At 43.8% G+C, this 15,823-nt stretch overlaps 1 protein-coding gene across 4 annotated transcripts in view; it reads left to right on the top strand.

The window, feature by feature from the left end:
* The window catches only part of CTPS2 (CTP synthase 2), a 305,004-nt gene that overhangs the window by 207,076 nt on the left and 82,105 nt on the right, over nt 1-15,823 (top strand). For all 4 annotated transcript variants that reach the window (XR_005777445.1, XM_040423329.1, XM_040423328.1 and 1 more), the window contains exon 16: nt 2,953-3,008. Coding sequence is in view for 3 of the 4 variants with exons in the window: in XM_040423329.1 (XP_040279263.1) it covers nt 2,953-3,008 (56 nt within the window). In the remaining variant the exon portion in view is untranslated. The remainder of the gene's footprint in view (nt 1-2,952; nt 3,009-15,823) is intronic.

The raw sequence follows: 15,823 nt of genomic DNA, 5'->3' as shown, positions 1-15,823 counted from the left end.
GCACATTACAGTACTGTTAGTTCAGGCCATTAGACCCCTGGTCAGTTCGGAAGGTGCCACCATAAGTGCACCTGTATAACGCTCCTGGAAAATTGGTCTGAACTGAAGGCCATGCTGAGGTGTCGTGGATGTGGCCACATGATTGTTTTTGGCTACAGCAGGCACTCCCTTCTCAGTGCTGACAGCATGACACCAGTTTTGTGCGCTCACTGCGCTGCCTGATGGACATTGGTGGTCAAGTGTTTTGAAAAGATGGGAGGAATGGCCTGACACATACAGTACAGACCAAAAGTTTGGACACACCTTCTCATTCAAAGAGTTTTCTTTATTTTCATGACTATGAAGGCATCAAAACTATGAATTAACACGTGGAATTATATACATAACAAACAAGTGTGAAACAACTGAAAATATGTCATATTCTAGGTTCTTCAAAGTAGCCACCTTTTGCTTTGATTACTGCTTTGCACACTCTTGGCATTCTCTTGATGAGCTTTAAGAGGTAGTCCCCTGAAATGGTCTTCCAACAGTCTTGAAGGAGTTCCCAGAGATTGTCACGGCCATGGCTATGACCGTGACTCCTGAACCGCATGCGGTTGTCAGCGGTTTTCATTGGTGTTCAATCACAGGTGAGGGCTGTGGTATTGGCCTCACCTGTGGTTGCCGCTGGCAACAGTATGTATGTGGCAGCGTAGCAGGCTGAGCTGTGCCATGCAGCTCGCTACCCTGCGCATGCGGTTTTGTGTGTGATGTGTGGATGTGTGCACTGTGTTTTATGTTATTGTGTGCACGTTCCCTTTAAGTGGTGTTTTCCCTTCCCTGGTGTTGGAAGGGTTAATCCCCTTCCTAGTGTGTGTGATCACTGGGTGTGTCCGACTGTGGGGTGTGGCTTCTTGGCCTATAAAGCCTCACTGCTTTTGCAGGCCTTCAGGTTGCTTCAGCCATGCTTAGCTGAGAGCAGCCTCATGTATTTATTACCTGCCAGTAAGAGCCACCCCTGTGGTCATACTGTCACGGCTGAGGATGGGGGAAATCCTCAGCCGTGTGAAGCCCGGTGATGTTACGGCTGCTTGGCCATGAAGACAGGATTAGGGAGCAGGTCACCTCCTAAACGCATCCCTAACCTGACCCTGGCTCCTAGCTACATGAGCCAACCTTGATGGTAGGAGGGCCCATGCTCCGGAACCTAAAAGTCCCTGCTAGCCCTCAAGATGACCCTCACCTAGGAGCTGAGTAAGACAAGCCCACTCCTCCTAGACACGGAGGAGCAGGAGTCTCAACGGCCAAGCTGCAGGAAAAGGGGAGACATAAACAGCTCTATGGATATGGCAGGTGAACAAAGAGTTCCACCTACCTGCCACAGCCTTGCTGACTGGATCCCTGTGTTAGCAGGGTGCAGATCACAAACGCATCCCCACACAGGGACCCAGATCCATAGCTGCACAAAATCACATATAAAACATCACACGGACATCACACATAACTAGAAATAACTTAAAGCGACATTATGGTTATGACATTATGGTTTATGACCACAGGGGTGGCTCTTACTGGCAGGTAATAAATACATGAGGCTGCTCTCAGCTAAGCATGGCTGAAGCAACCTGCAGACCTGCAAAAGCAGTGAGGCTTTATAGGCCAAGAAGCCACACCCCACAGTCGGACACACCCAGTGATCACACACACTAGGAAGGGGATTAACCCTTCCAACACCAGGGAAGGGAAAACACCACTTAAAGGGAACGTGCACACAATAACATAAAACACAGTGCACACATCCACACATCACACACAAAACCGCATGCGCAGGGTAGCGAGCTGCATGGCACAGCTCAGCCTGCTACGCTGCCACATACATACTGTTGCCAGCGGCAACCACAGGTGAGGCCAATACCACAGCCCTCACCTGTGATTGAACACCAATGAAAACCGCTGACAACCGCATGCGGTTCAGGAGTCACGGTCATAGCCATGGCCGTGACAGAGATGCTTAGCACTTGTTGGCCCTTTTGCCTTCACTCTGTGGTCCAGCTCACCCCAAACCATCTCGATTGGGTTCAGGTCCGGTGATTGTGGAGGCCAGGTCATCTGGTGCAGCACCTCATCACTCTCCTTCATGGTCAAATAGCCCTTACTTTCAAAGTCTTCCCAATTTTTCGGCTGACTGACTGACCTTCATTTCTTAAAGTAATGATGGCCACTCGATTTTTTTACTTAGCTGCTTTTTTCTTGCCATAATACAAATTCTAACAGTCTATTCAGTAGGACTTTCAGCTGTCTATCCACCTGACTTCTCCTCAACGCAACTGATGGTCCCAACCCCATTTATAAGGCAAGAAATCCCACTTATTAAACCTGACAGGGCACGCCTGTGAAGTGAAAACCAATTCAGGGGACTACCTCTTGAAGCTCATCAAGAGAATGCCAAGAGTGTGCAAAGCAGTAATCAAAGCTAAAGGTGGCTACTTTGAAGAACCTAGAATATGACATATTTTCAGTTGTTTCACACTTGTCTGTTATGTATATAATTCCACATGTGTTAATTCATAGTTTTGATGCCTTCAGTGTGAATCTACAATTTTCATAGTCATGAAAATAAAGAAAACTCTTTGAATGAGAAGGTGTGTCCAAACTTTTGGTCTGTACTGTAGGTAGAGAGATAAGGGTCTGGAACACAGCAGAGTTGGGAAAACAGAGACATAATGGAAATATGCCGCATTGTGCATAAAATCCCGATATATCGTAGGAATGTCAGTGACCCCCATGGTTATGCTCCTTTGTCTCCCATCATCCTCTCTGGGCTTCTTGGTTCTAGTAATTGGTGGATTCAGCTGATGCTGGCCATACTTTTGTTTGTATGACATGCCAAAAGATAAAATTTTATGAAGAAATGTCCACAAATACATCTAAGACCAGTTTTGAATTGAATTTATGTTTTTTTTTTCTTTCTAGAAAAGCTGTATAAAAATATGGATTTTGTGGAAGAACGTCATCGACATCGCTATGAGGTAAACTTATTGTCAGCATTAAAGGGGTTGTCTCACTTCAGCAAATGGCATTTATCAAGTAGAGAATGTTAATACAAGGCACTTCCTAATGTATTGTTATTGTCCATATTGCCTCCTGGATTCATTTTTCCATCACATTATACACTGCTTGTTTCCATGGTTATGACCACTCTGCAATCCAGCAGTGGTGGTCGTGCTTGCGCACTATAGGAAAAAGCACCAGCCTATGTGCGCTCCCACAGTCCCAGCCACCAGAGAGGCTGACGCTTTTTCCTATAGTGTGCAAGCACGTCCACCACTGATGGATTGCAGGGTGGTCTGTAACCATGGAAACGAGCAGTGTATAATGTGATGGCAAAATGAATCCAGTCAGCAAAGGAGGCAATATGGACAATCACAATACATTAGTAAGTGCCTTGTAATAACTTTCTCTACATGATAAATGCCACTTGCTGAAGTGAGACAACCCCTTTAAAAGGATTGTTAAGGATCCTGAAAGAAGCACCATATCTGTCCATGGTTTGTGTCTGGTATTGTAGCCCAGCTCCATTGAAGTGAAGAGGCCTAAGCTTCAATTCCACTCAAAACCTGGGGACAGTTGTGGTGCAGAGTTAGTGAATACCGCTTCCAATGCAGAATCTGAATGTCCTGCTGGATTGCCTCAAGTAGCTTATTCAGCATCGCCTCAATATGCAGTAATGTGGTGATATAATGCTAATGACAAAGGCAAAATCCTCCACTTGGAATTCGTGCTCACCTTGAGTCGTCACCATATTTTATTTTCTCTATATCATATTGATCATGTACAATGCCGCAAACATGACTCCCACACGTTATACAAGAACAGTGAAAAGATATTAAAATCAGTTGACAAATCAATAATGTAAAACAGAATAGAATAAAAGTAAACCGCAACCTAATAAAAGTGAACTGTATATATCCCATGCATGGGGACATTTTGGCACCTCAAAGCCCAGCAGGTTTTTAAAAGGATGCACCAGGACTGTAAAATCCATATCTTTATTCGGGAACAAGGAGTTAGGTTTTTTGCACAATATTCCTTAATAAACATATGGATTTTGTAGACTACAGTCACTCACTCAGTATATGGGGGCACATTTATTAAGACCGGCGTTTTAGACGCCAGTCTTAATAAACCCCGAAGCTGGCGGTGGTTCTAAATGTGCCCAGTTCTAAATGTAGCTGTCTAAAGCCTTATTCACACGTCCGTGCTCAGATCTGTGAGAAGGTGGTCAGTGATGCATCCGTGAAGGATCCGTGTTGGGTCTGTGTGTCCGTTTATTGCTGTCCGTGTGACATCCGTGTTTCACTGACACTGCACAGCTGAAAATTTTTTTTTCAAAGCATCTCTTCCTAATGATCCATGGAATACAGATGCAACATGGATAGCATCCGTGGTTTTCACAGACACATAGACTCCAGACATTGCAATTGAGATTGCAATTGATAGGCATATTCTGTCAAATTTGTTAAATCACTAAAAGCACACTTTTATGGAAATTGCACGTAAAGAACGATCTCCTCCAGAAAGAGAAGCATCCGCAGACAGCTGCTTCACAGTACTGCCAATAGGTCTACATACACAGCTGGTCTTCTTAAAGGGATTTTATTCTGGATAGGTCATCAGTATCTGAATATCAGGGGTCCGACACCCAGAACCCCTGCCGATCAGCTGTTTGAGATGGCACCAGTGCTCCTGTAAGTGTCACCGCCAGTTCTGTGAGAAGGTCTGGCAGACGTTCTTCTCTACCTCTTGTATGACGTTCTTTGTTTTGGTTTCACTCTTTGTCATCTCCTTTCCTTCTGCCAGGTGTCACTTATTTAGACTAATCGTCTTCCTTTATATTCCCTCCCATACTGCCTCACTTTGCGGTTTATACTACTTCCTGGATGAAGTGTTCACTGCTGGAGGCTGCTGCTGCTGTTTGATCAGATAAGTCTTTTCCTTTATTGTGTTTCCTTGCTGGCTTGATTCTAGGTGACTCTGACTCCGTCCGTATTAAGTGCAGGGAGCCGGTGGTCGTGTCCCCTCACTATTATAGGGTTTTCAGGTGTCACATAGTCTTAGGTACGTGTGCATGCAATCGTCTACCATTGAGACCCTTGCGTGTGCATAGCAGTCAGGGAGAGCTCTTAGGGTTTTAAAGGGCTCACCTATATGCAGCTCGGTTTGCTTGCCTCTGATAGTAGAGGATTCAGCTCTCAGAGGAGGGTTTGTTTCTGTTGTGGGGGTATAAATCATTTGGCTAATGTTTGCCCCTCTAGGAGATTCATGGAGTTTTCTGAGGGTAATAAAAAACAAACAAAAAAAAACCCTCTAAAAACTTTCCATTTGCTACTATTGGCAAGGTTGATGTGGAAATTTAAGGTTTGCCGTTTGCTTGTAGTTCCCGTTTTCTCCTACCTGCCAGGGTGGCGCTAGACAGCAAGAACATTGTTTGTGAGATTTTTGTAGATAGTGGAGCAGCTGTCAATCTCATTGATAATCAATTTGCAACAACGCATGGTTTCCAGGTGTGCACTTTGGAAAAGGATATACCTGTTTTTGCTATCGATTCCGCTCCACTTTCTCAAAGATCGTTAAAGGGCATAGTTCACAATATCTGTTTGACTGTGGGTGACGCTCATGTTGAGGATATGTCATGTTTCGTCTTAAGCGGATTATCTACTCCTCTAGTGTTGGGGCTATCCTGGCTCACTAAACATAACCCCACCATTGATTGGCAAGCAAGACAAATAAATGGTTGGAGTGAGTTTTGCAGAGAGAATTGCCTCACGGCGTCTCTTTCAGAGGTTTCTACCAAGACTGTGCCATCTTTTCTCTCTGAATTTTCTGATGTGTTTTCCGAGAGTGGTGTCCAGGAGTTGCCCCCTCACTGGGAGTTACGACTGCCCTATTAATCTCATCCCAGGCGCCAAGCTGCCAAAATCACGATTATACAATCTCTTACAACCTGAAAGGGTCGCTATGCGTACTTATATCTCTGAGAGCCTGAGAAAGGGACACATCCGACCCTCGAAGTCACCTGTTGCCGCTGTTTTTTTAAGAAAAAAGATGCTTCTTTAAGATCTGGATTTCAGGGAGCTGAACCGTATCACGATTCGTGACCCATATCCGCTTCCTCTGATCCCGGACCTGTTTAACCAGATTGTTGGGGCTAAAGTTTTTTCTCAGTTGGATTTAAGAGGGGCATACAACCTAAACCTAATCAGGGTCAAGGAAGGGGACAAATAGAAGATGGCCTTGGTTATGCCCTTTGGTTTGATGAATGATCCGGCCGTCTTCCAACATTTTGTGAACAGCATATTTTATCATTTAATTTGGAAATTTGTACTGGTGTATCTTGATGACATTTAGATTTTTTCTCCTGATTTCAAGACTCATCAGGACCACCTATGTCAGGTCTTGCTGATTCTGCGGGAGAATAAATTGTACGCTAAACTGGAAAAATGTGTGTTTGCGGTTCCGGAGATTCAATTTCTTGGTTTTCTTCTCTCCGCTTCTGGTTTTCGGATGGACCCTGAGAATGTCCGCGCTGTGCTTGATTGGGAGCTTCCTGAGAATCAGAAGGCGCTGATGCGGTTTTTGGGTTTTGCCAATTATTACAGAAAGTTCATTTTGAATTATTCTTCTGTTGTTAAGCCACTCACTGATATGACTAAAAAGGGGGTGGATTTTTCCTCTTGGTCGGTAGATGCGCTTAAACCCTTTTCTAGTATTAAAGAGAGTTTTGCTTCCGCTCTCATTTTGGTACAACCTGATGTCTCTCTACCTTTTTATTGTTGAGGTGGATGCTTCTAAGGTGGGTGTGGGTGCGGTCTTATCTCAGGGTCCCTCTCCTGCCAAATGGCGACCGTGTGCTTTTTTCTCAAGGAAACTCTCCTCTGCAGAGAGAAATTACGATGTGGGAGATAGGGAGTTGTTGGCCATCAAATTAGCTTTTGAGGAATGGCGCCATTGGTTAGAGGGAGCCAGACACCCTATTACCGTGTTTACCGACCATAAGAATCTGGCCTACTTGGAATCGGCCAAGCGTCTGAACCCGAGACAGGCCAGATGGTCTTTGTTCTTTTCTAGGTTTTGTTGTTACGTTCCGCCCTGGAGTTAAAAATGTGAAGGCGAATGCCCTGTCACGTTGTTTTCCGGGAGGGGTGAACTTTGAAGACCCGGGTCCCATTTTGGCTGAAGGGGTGGTCGTCTCTGCTCTTTATCCTGATTTGGAGGCAGAGGTTCAGGCAGCCCAGGCAGAGGCTCCTGATCTTTGTCCTCCTGGGAGGTTGTTTGTGCCTCTTGCTTTACGACAGCACCACGTTTTTAAGGAGCACCACAATACTGTCCTTGCTGGGCACCCGGGGAGTAGAGCCACAGTGGATCTCATTGCTCGGAGATTCTGGTGGCCGGCTCTTCGTAAGACGGTTGAGGGTTTTGTGGCAGCCAGCGAGACCTGCGCTCGTGCTAAGGTCCCTCATTCACGGGCATCGGGTTCTCTCCTTCCGTTACCCATTCCTTCCCATCATTGGACGCATCTGTCCATGGACTTCATTACGGACCTGCCTCGTTCCTCGGGGAAGACTGTAATTCTGGTGGTAGTGGACCGTTTTAGCAAAATGGCGCATTTCATTCCATTTCCTAGGTTACCCAATGCTAAGACGCTGGCGCAAGCGTTTATTGATAACATTGTTAAATTGCATGGCATTCCTTCAGACATCGTTTCTGATAGGGGCACGCAATTTGTTTCCAGATTCTGGAAGGCCTTCTGTTCTCGCTTGCGGGTTCGGTTGTCGTTCTCTTCTGCTTTTCAACCGCGGTCGAATGGTCAGACCGAACGCGTCAATCAGAATCTGGGACATATCTGCGCTGTTTTGTGGCGGAGAATCAGGAGGATTGGTATTCTTTTTTGTCCCTTGCTGAGTTTGCTTTAAATAACTGTTGCCAGGAGTCCTCTAAAAAAGTCACAATTTTTTGGTGCATATGGGTTTCATCCGCAGTTTGGGACATTCTCTGGAGAGGGGTCTTCTGGTTTACCTGATGAGGAGAGATTTTTTTCGTCTTTGTCATTTATTTGGCAAAAGATTCAGGGTAATTTGAAGAGGATGAGTGAGAGATATAAGCGTGTGGCGGATAAGAGACGTGTGCCTCGTCCGGACCTGAATGTGGGTGATCTGGTGTGGTTGTCTACAAAGAATATCAAACTGAAGGTTCCCTCCTGGAAGTTGGGTCCTAAGTTTATTGGGCCTTACAAGATCTTGTTCGTCATCAATCCCGTTGCCTTACGTCTTGATCTTCCTCAGACTTGGAAGATCCATAATGTTTTTCACAGGTCCCTATTAAAACCTTATGTCCAACCCACTGTACCCTCCTCTTTGCCTCCTCCTCCGATTGTTGTTGATGGTAATCTTGAATTTCAGGTCTCTAGGATTGTGGATTCTCGCATTATCCGCAGTTCTCTTCAGTACCTCGTTCATTGGGAGGATTATGGTCCTGAGGAGAGGATGTGGGTCCCAATGGCGGACATTAAGGCCACTCGTCTCATCAGGGCTTTCCATAGGTCTCATCCTGAGAAGGTGGGCTCTGAGTGTCCGGAGTCCACCCGTAGAGGCAGGGATACTGTCACCGCCAGTTCTGTGAGAAGGTCTGGCAGACGTTCTTCTCTACCTCTTGTATGACGTTCTTTGTTTTGGTTTCACTTTGTCATCTCCTTTCCTTCTGCCAGGTGTTACTTATTTAGACTAATCGTCTTCCTTTATATTCCTTCCCATACTGCCTCACTTTGCGGTTTATACTACTTCCTGGATGAAGTGTTCACTGCTGGAGGCTGCTTCTGCTGTTTGCTCAGATAAGTCTTTTCCTTTTATTGTGTTTCTTTGCTGGCTTGATTCTAGGTGACCCTGACTCCGTCCGTATTAAGTGCAGGGAGCCGGTGGTCGTGTCCCCTCACTATTATAGGGTTTTCAGGTGTCACACAGTCTTAGGTACGTGGGCATGCAATTATCTCTTGCATGTGCATAGCAGTCAGGGAGAGCTCTTTTAAAGGGCTCACCTATATGCTCCTTAGTTTGGGATCAAGCCAGTCGGTCGTTTATTTATAAGTTCTAGCTATCTGCAACTTCAACCGTGACAGTAAGTGGCACAGTCTTCTCACAGTTTTCCCTGGTGACATCACATTCAAGTGAATGGGACTGAGCTGCGATACCAAGCACAGCCTCTGTACAATGTATGGCGCTATGCTTGGTAAGCTGCTGATCGTTGGGGGTCCCAGGTGTCGGACCCCCACCGATCACATACTGATGACCTAACCAGAGGATAGGTTATCAGTTAAAAAGTCTCAGAAAAACTTTTTAAGGAGAGCCAGCGCCTCCCCTAAGCTATGGAAATTCCAGAAATGAAATAGACTATGTAGTCAGAGACCGAATACGAGTTCAGCTTTTAGTTGTTTTATAAAAAGAAGCACAGTTCTTCTCAGACAATAGCGAGGAGCTCTCCTTGGGTTTTCAGTAGTATAAAAAAAATAGGGATTGAGTGAAAGATAAAATGAGCTCAGTTGCAATTCTTATTTTAAGTACAAAACTTGGAGCTGAGGTGTTTCATATCGCTCTACTGGATTAGGCTACAATACATATAACTTGATTGATATACTCTCTTTCTATTTCCGAGTTGGTTCCTCTGCTCTGCTCATACTATACATATTATATGTTAAAACAGCTGAAACAAATGGGGAAAAAACTTTTTTGCACTTTACAGAACTGTATGCTGTGCAGGTTTTTGTGAAATTAAAATGTAAAAAAAAGTTTGAAAATAAGAAAAAGAACAGAAAATATGCTTGTTCTTTCTGCACATGTTGCCCATAATAAAACTAAAAACCAAAAATAATGGATACAATCAGAAAAAAGAAGTTGTGCACTCCTTCTAGTTCTCCATATAGGATCAATTCACAGGTCTGCGACTAAAAAGCTGTTTGATTATTTTCATCTAATTTCCATGTATTTTGGTGTGCTGAAAACAAATAAAAAAAATGTAAAAACTCCTAGACGTCAGGATTTGCCACAAAATGCTAAATTGTCTTCAATTTTTTATATTATGGGTTTTTAACCAAATTTAAAGACCAAATTACTATTAATTAATTCACATAAGTGCATTTAAGATATAAAAATGCCCAAAAATCCTTAAAGGGGTTGTCCGAGTTATGTAAAAAGAAAAATAGCCCTGTAAATCTGATGGTCAGCAATATATACAGGTGAAACTCAAAAAATTTTAATATTGTGCAAAAGTCCATTTATTTCAGTAATGCAAATGTAAAGGAATTGCATTAATGCAGCTTAAAATTTGAATTTTGTGAAAAGATTTAATATTCTAGGCTCAAAGTGTCACACTCTAGTCAGCTAATTAATCCATACCCCCTGAGCAAAGGGTACCTCAAAATTGTGACTTTGGGGTTTCATAAGTTGTAGGACATAATCATCGAAATTATAACAAATAAAGGCTTGAAATATCTCGCTTTGCATGTAATGAGTCTACCTCATATGTTAGTTTCACCTACACGATATTCTAATTTTTCGAGTTTCACCTGTACATAAGCTAAGCAAGTTTTAGGGGAAATTTTTTTTATTTCCTCATTTCCCTAGTTCTCTTCTTGGCCCTTTGTTGTTATTTGCAGGTAATCAATCTCTGCCCCCCCCCCCCCCCTTCCCTGCAAAGGGGGTGAATACAAGTGCTGCTCTGAGTGACATGTCTGACTACTGGGATACGCAGCAGCATGCTGTATGTGTAAGCCTCAGCCCTGAGTCTGTGCTTCTTATGGTAGAAGGGGTTAATCTTTCCTGAAGAATCCAGCAGGAGGGAGACACAGGGCAGATAGTAGCAGCTCCGGTCAGTGCAGGCGGCGTGGTCAGCACTGTGATGTCTCCTGTAGTGATGGCCAGTTTGCAGTGTTCGCCGACGAACACATGCGATCTGCCATCTTTATTCCCAAGTCCGGCGATACAGAGGTAAGTCCTTACCTGTGCCTGCGCCGCGAGCCGCTCTCAAACACATGCGGTCACCAGGAGCAGGCAGTTCCGAGAACAGCCTTCATCGGGCTGTTCTTGGAACTGCCTGCTCCCGGTGACCGCATGTGTTTCAGAGCGGCTCGCGGCGCAGGCACAGGTAAGGACTTAACTCTGTATCGCCGGACTTGGGAATAAAGATGGCAGATCGCATGTGTTCGTCGGCGAACACTGCAAACTGGCCATCACTACAGGAGACATCACAGTGCTGGCCACGCCCCCTGCACTGACCGGAGCTGCTACATCAGGGATTCTGTTTGGCACTACTAAATACCTTCTATATATACTATTATTGTCTGCATTGATTTAACTCTTCCTTTCCTTTCACTGAACGCCTGATCGCACCCCCTGCTCTCTTCTTCCTCCCCCACCTGAATTCCTATTCAAAACCAAATAACCTATTACACTATAGGTTTCAGGTAATAGACATATTACTAATCTGGACTGAGGTGGATTTTATTTGAGGTTTAGGATAATGTATGCATTTTGACTTTTAGGCTATTAACTTTTTAATCAAACCTTTTATTTGATAATTAAGTTTTTTATCTATTGTTACTTACAAGTGTTTTTTAGTTATTAATAAATTGTATGGTCCCAATATATCAAGAGTGCCCAGTATTTTTTAATCAATCCCATAATTTTGACATTGTCAAGAGATCAGATGCTGGCTTGCTCTTATACCACCAAGAATCAGATATTGGTACTTATTCTCAGAGACATGAATCATTCCTTCATCATTGTTCCATAAGTCTCTTTTACCACTGTACCACCAGACATCAGTCACTCTTTTCACTGTACCACCAGACATCAGTCACCCTCTTATCACTGTACTACCAGACATCAGTCACTCTCTTATCACTGTACTACCAGACATCAGTCACTCTCTTATCACTGTACTACCAGACATCAGTCACTCTCTTATCACTGTACCACCAGACATCAGTCACTCTCTTAACACTGTACCACCAGACATCAATCATTCTCTTATCACTGTTCCACCAGACATCAATCATTCTCATCACTGTACCACCAGACATCAGTCACTCTTATCACTGTACCACCAGACATCAGTCACTCTGTTATCACTGTACCACCAGACATCAGTCACTCTCTTAGCACTGTACCACCAGACATCAGTCACTCTTACTGCTGTACCACCCGACATCAGTCACTCTCTTACTGCTGTACCACCCGACATCAGTCACTCTCATACTGCTGTACCACCCGACATCAGTCACTCTTACTGCTGTACCACCAGACATCAGTCACTCTCTTACTGCTGTGCCACCAGACAGCAGTTACTTTTTTACCATTTTACTACTAAAATCAGATTCTGTCTAGTCCCCTGTATCACCAGAAATCCGTCCCTCTTTTACCACTGTACCACCACAAATCAGTGTTTTCCTTTTTGTCGCAACGTATCAGTCACTCTTTTAGCACTTTATCACAAGAATCAGACACTGGTTTGCCACTATTTCCATTCATAGGTAACTGTTTAACAATACGTGTGTCACAACGGACGGGGAACTCAGACACACAGATAAACCAACAACCAGGCTCTAGGCGAGAAGCAGGGGAAGGGTCACCTCCTAGCTAAACCCTGACCTCTTTCCCTGCACTGCTCAGCCCACATTTAGACCTTGAAGGTAGGAATGATGTGTCCTCGTGCCTGGGCTAAAACACCCTAGATTCCCTGAGATGGTGAAAAGGGGAAAAGGAGCAGCCTGCTCGCACAGAACCTGGATGGGAAAGATGACACAAACACAACCTAGACAGCAATCAACAAAAACTGAAACCACACTTATCTTTTCTGAGCTGGAACAGACAACCTTCCTTCCTTGCTTCCAATGCCAGACTGATTTCTATAACCCGCTCAGAACACTGGACTAGAGTGATATTTAAACCAATGACCCCACCCAGTGCACCTGATGGGAGGCGGGTCCAGCACGACTCCAAAACAAAACTAAACACATGCTGCTATTCTGGCCGACCTCCGCACATAGTCAGAGCAGGGCATGACAACGTGGATGTCACTGCCGGCCCTGTAAGAGATCTGAGAGATCAGATAGACTTGCTGCACGTGAGTCTATCTGGTTCTAGGTGTTTCCTTTCAGTTTGTTGTTGTGGGTGGGATCCCACCTCTCCACAGGTTCGGCTTGTTTGCTAATTAAAGGCTCTATTTTAGTCTGCCTCTGACTTCTCACCATGTGGTTGATATTTCCTTCTGAAGTTCCTGCTGGTTGTTTGTGGATCCCTTGTTCCTCACTCTTCCCAAGCTAAGATCCGCTTTTGCTCTGTGTTGTTTGTGTCAGTCTGGGTCTCAGGGAGACGCTGGCCTCTTCACTGTGGAAGGTACCGGCAGTCTCATTCCCCGTTCCCTAATCTAGGGTTTGCTACAGTATTAGAAGGGTCTAGGTACGAGTGTATGTGTTCGTCCACCATCAGGGCTTGCACATACTGTCAGGAGTCAGGGAGAGACTCAGGGATTGCTAGGAGGTAACCATCTCTCCTTCACGAGCTTCTAGGCCTGGAATGTTATCCTATGCTGTCTATCTGGTAAACCTGTTATCCATATTACCCCGTGACAGTGGATCACTTACCAATGCACCACCAGAAATCAATCACCTACTCTTTTACCACTCTACTCAAAGACATCAGTCATTCTTTTCTCACTGTATCACCAGATATCAGTGACTCTTTTGCCACCGAACCACTAGAAATCAGTCCATTTTTACCACTACACCACCAGAAATCAGATGCTTTCTTTCTGCTGGACTACCAGACATCAGTCCCCCTTTTGCCGCTGTACCACCAGATATCAACTATTTTAGCACTGTACCACCAAGAATCAGGCACTGTTTTGCTACTGAACCTCTAGCCTCAGGCAAAGTTTTACCACCATATCAGAAAGGCTTTTGTCTTACCGAATCCCGGCATATTTGCTGGGTAACAGCTGGATCTCCACCAGATCCCAATATAGTCAATGGGGCCGGTGGACATTGTGGTAACATGTGGCTATGCCAGAGCCAGAGAGTTCCGGCAGGCTGTTCCAACAGAGAATCGGTAATGCAAATGTGAAAGAAACCTAAAATAGGGTTTTAATGAAGTCCAATTCTTATACAGGCTCACATCTGACTCCACAGATGTTCACATAAATTTAAGTCGATTTGGAACCTGGGGCTGAAATTGTCTACATCACAATCATAATTCACGGCATTGTCCAGTGTGTCATAGGATGACTAATGAATTGTGATTACACAGTCTGCTCACATTTCTGAGATTTTTTCCTTTTCATTTTTTTTCTTACTGTTAAAATTGGTAGCCTCTTTGATTTTCTGTCATATAGTATTTAATTAAAATACTTTTTAGTGGTGTATATATTTTAGTTCCTGTGACATACATAAATTATGTCATTGTCCCACTTGTCACAAACCATCTCTCTTATTGACACGTATATGATTTTACATGCCATTCTGATCTGAGACACTGAGGTTCCTGACAGCACCTTATTCATAATACACTTAGGAGAATACAAATTATGTCTGACTTTGATTACAAACCTATATAGCATCCTATCAAGAGAATGCACACAAAAAGGGCTTCATCAAGGAAAGCTTTGATTACTCAAATAAGAGGTCGACTGTGATGAATAATTCTTAGGGGCTTTTCACATCACATTTTCGCTCTACGCTGAGCTATTTTTTAATACCTGTAAATGGTATTCAAACATATCCCTCTGCAGATCCATTAACTTAGCAAGTGGAGTCCAAGCGATTAAACTTCGGGCTCGTTTGACCCGTTTTCCAACTGTTCACATTTTTTGGAGGACACAATAATGTAATAGTCTACCACTGCTCAAGGTTTTTAAAATGTCTGTATATTATTTAAAGATCACCTGTTAGCAGGATTAGCTATATTAAACCAGACATACTGCCTAGTAGGGTTGATCCTGTAAGTATCCTGTCCCTGTGGCACATCCATAGACTGCCTCTGATAATGTACTCAAAGAGGATACCCTATAAAGGCTCTTTCACATAAGCAAGTTCCACACATTGGACTCGCAGCATGTGTCAGCGAGAGCACCCGTCCTGACCTCTCAGCACTGGCGGGGGTCGCATAATATTGTATTGATTTATGATGCTATGTAACCCTTAGAGGTCTGGAATGTATTCTATAACACTGACATGAATGAGTCCAATGCATGGAACTCATTCATGTGAAAGGGGCTTGTCTAATTTAAAAAAAAAAAACATTGGGGGAAAACAGATACTTTGGATCCACCTGACCCTGGTCTAAGGACAGGTAGTATAATTATACATTTACTGTATCACTGCTACCTAGGCAAATAATATCCTACTTGCCTTAGCCACAAAAAAAGGAGTGTTTTAATACGTAACTTTTATTTTTAGGAGTCTAAAATAAATCACTGTGCTGTATTAAAAACTGCTACTTATCGTTGTACATTATATATATATATATATATTATATATCTGTATTATTTATTCACCTCTTGAAATGTTGTAATCGGGGTGCACCTAGCCTTTCTGCTGCCTGAGGCAAAAGTTGAAATGGTGCCCCCTCCTTGCCAAATTCACAACCTAACCCCTTCCTTCCAGCCATGCTGTTAAAGACATACTTGGAAAACATTGTACACAGCGCTACAAAACATACAAGATAATACACATACCTCTTACTTCCAGTGATGTCTCCTCTGATGTAGATGTTCTCTTTCCTCATCTTTTCCATTCAGA

The sequence above is a fragment of the Bufo bufo genome, chromosome 3, assembly GCF_905171765.1.
Source record: "Bufo bufo chromosome 3, aBufBuf1.1, whole genome shotgun sequence".
In the NCBI taxonomy this organism is placed as follows: Eukaryota; Metazoa; Chordata; class Amphibia; order Anura; family Bufonidae; genus Bufo; species Bufo bufo.
This window is presented reverse-complemented; position numbering and strand designations above follow the sequence as displayed.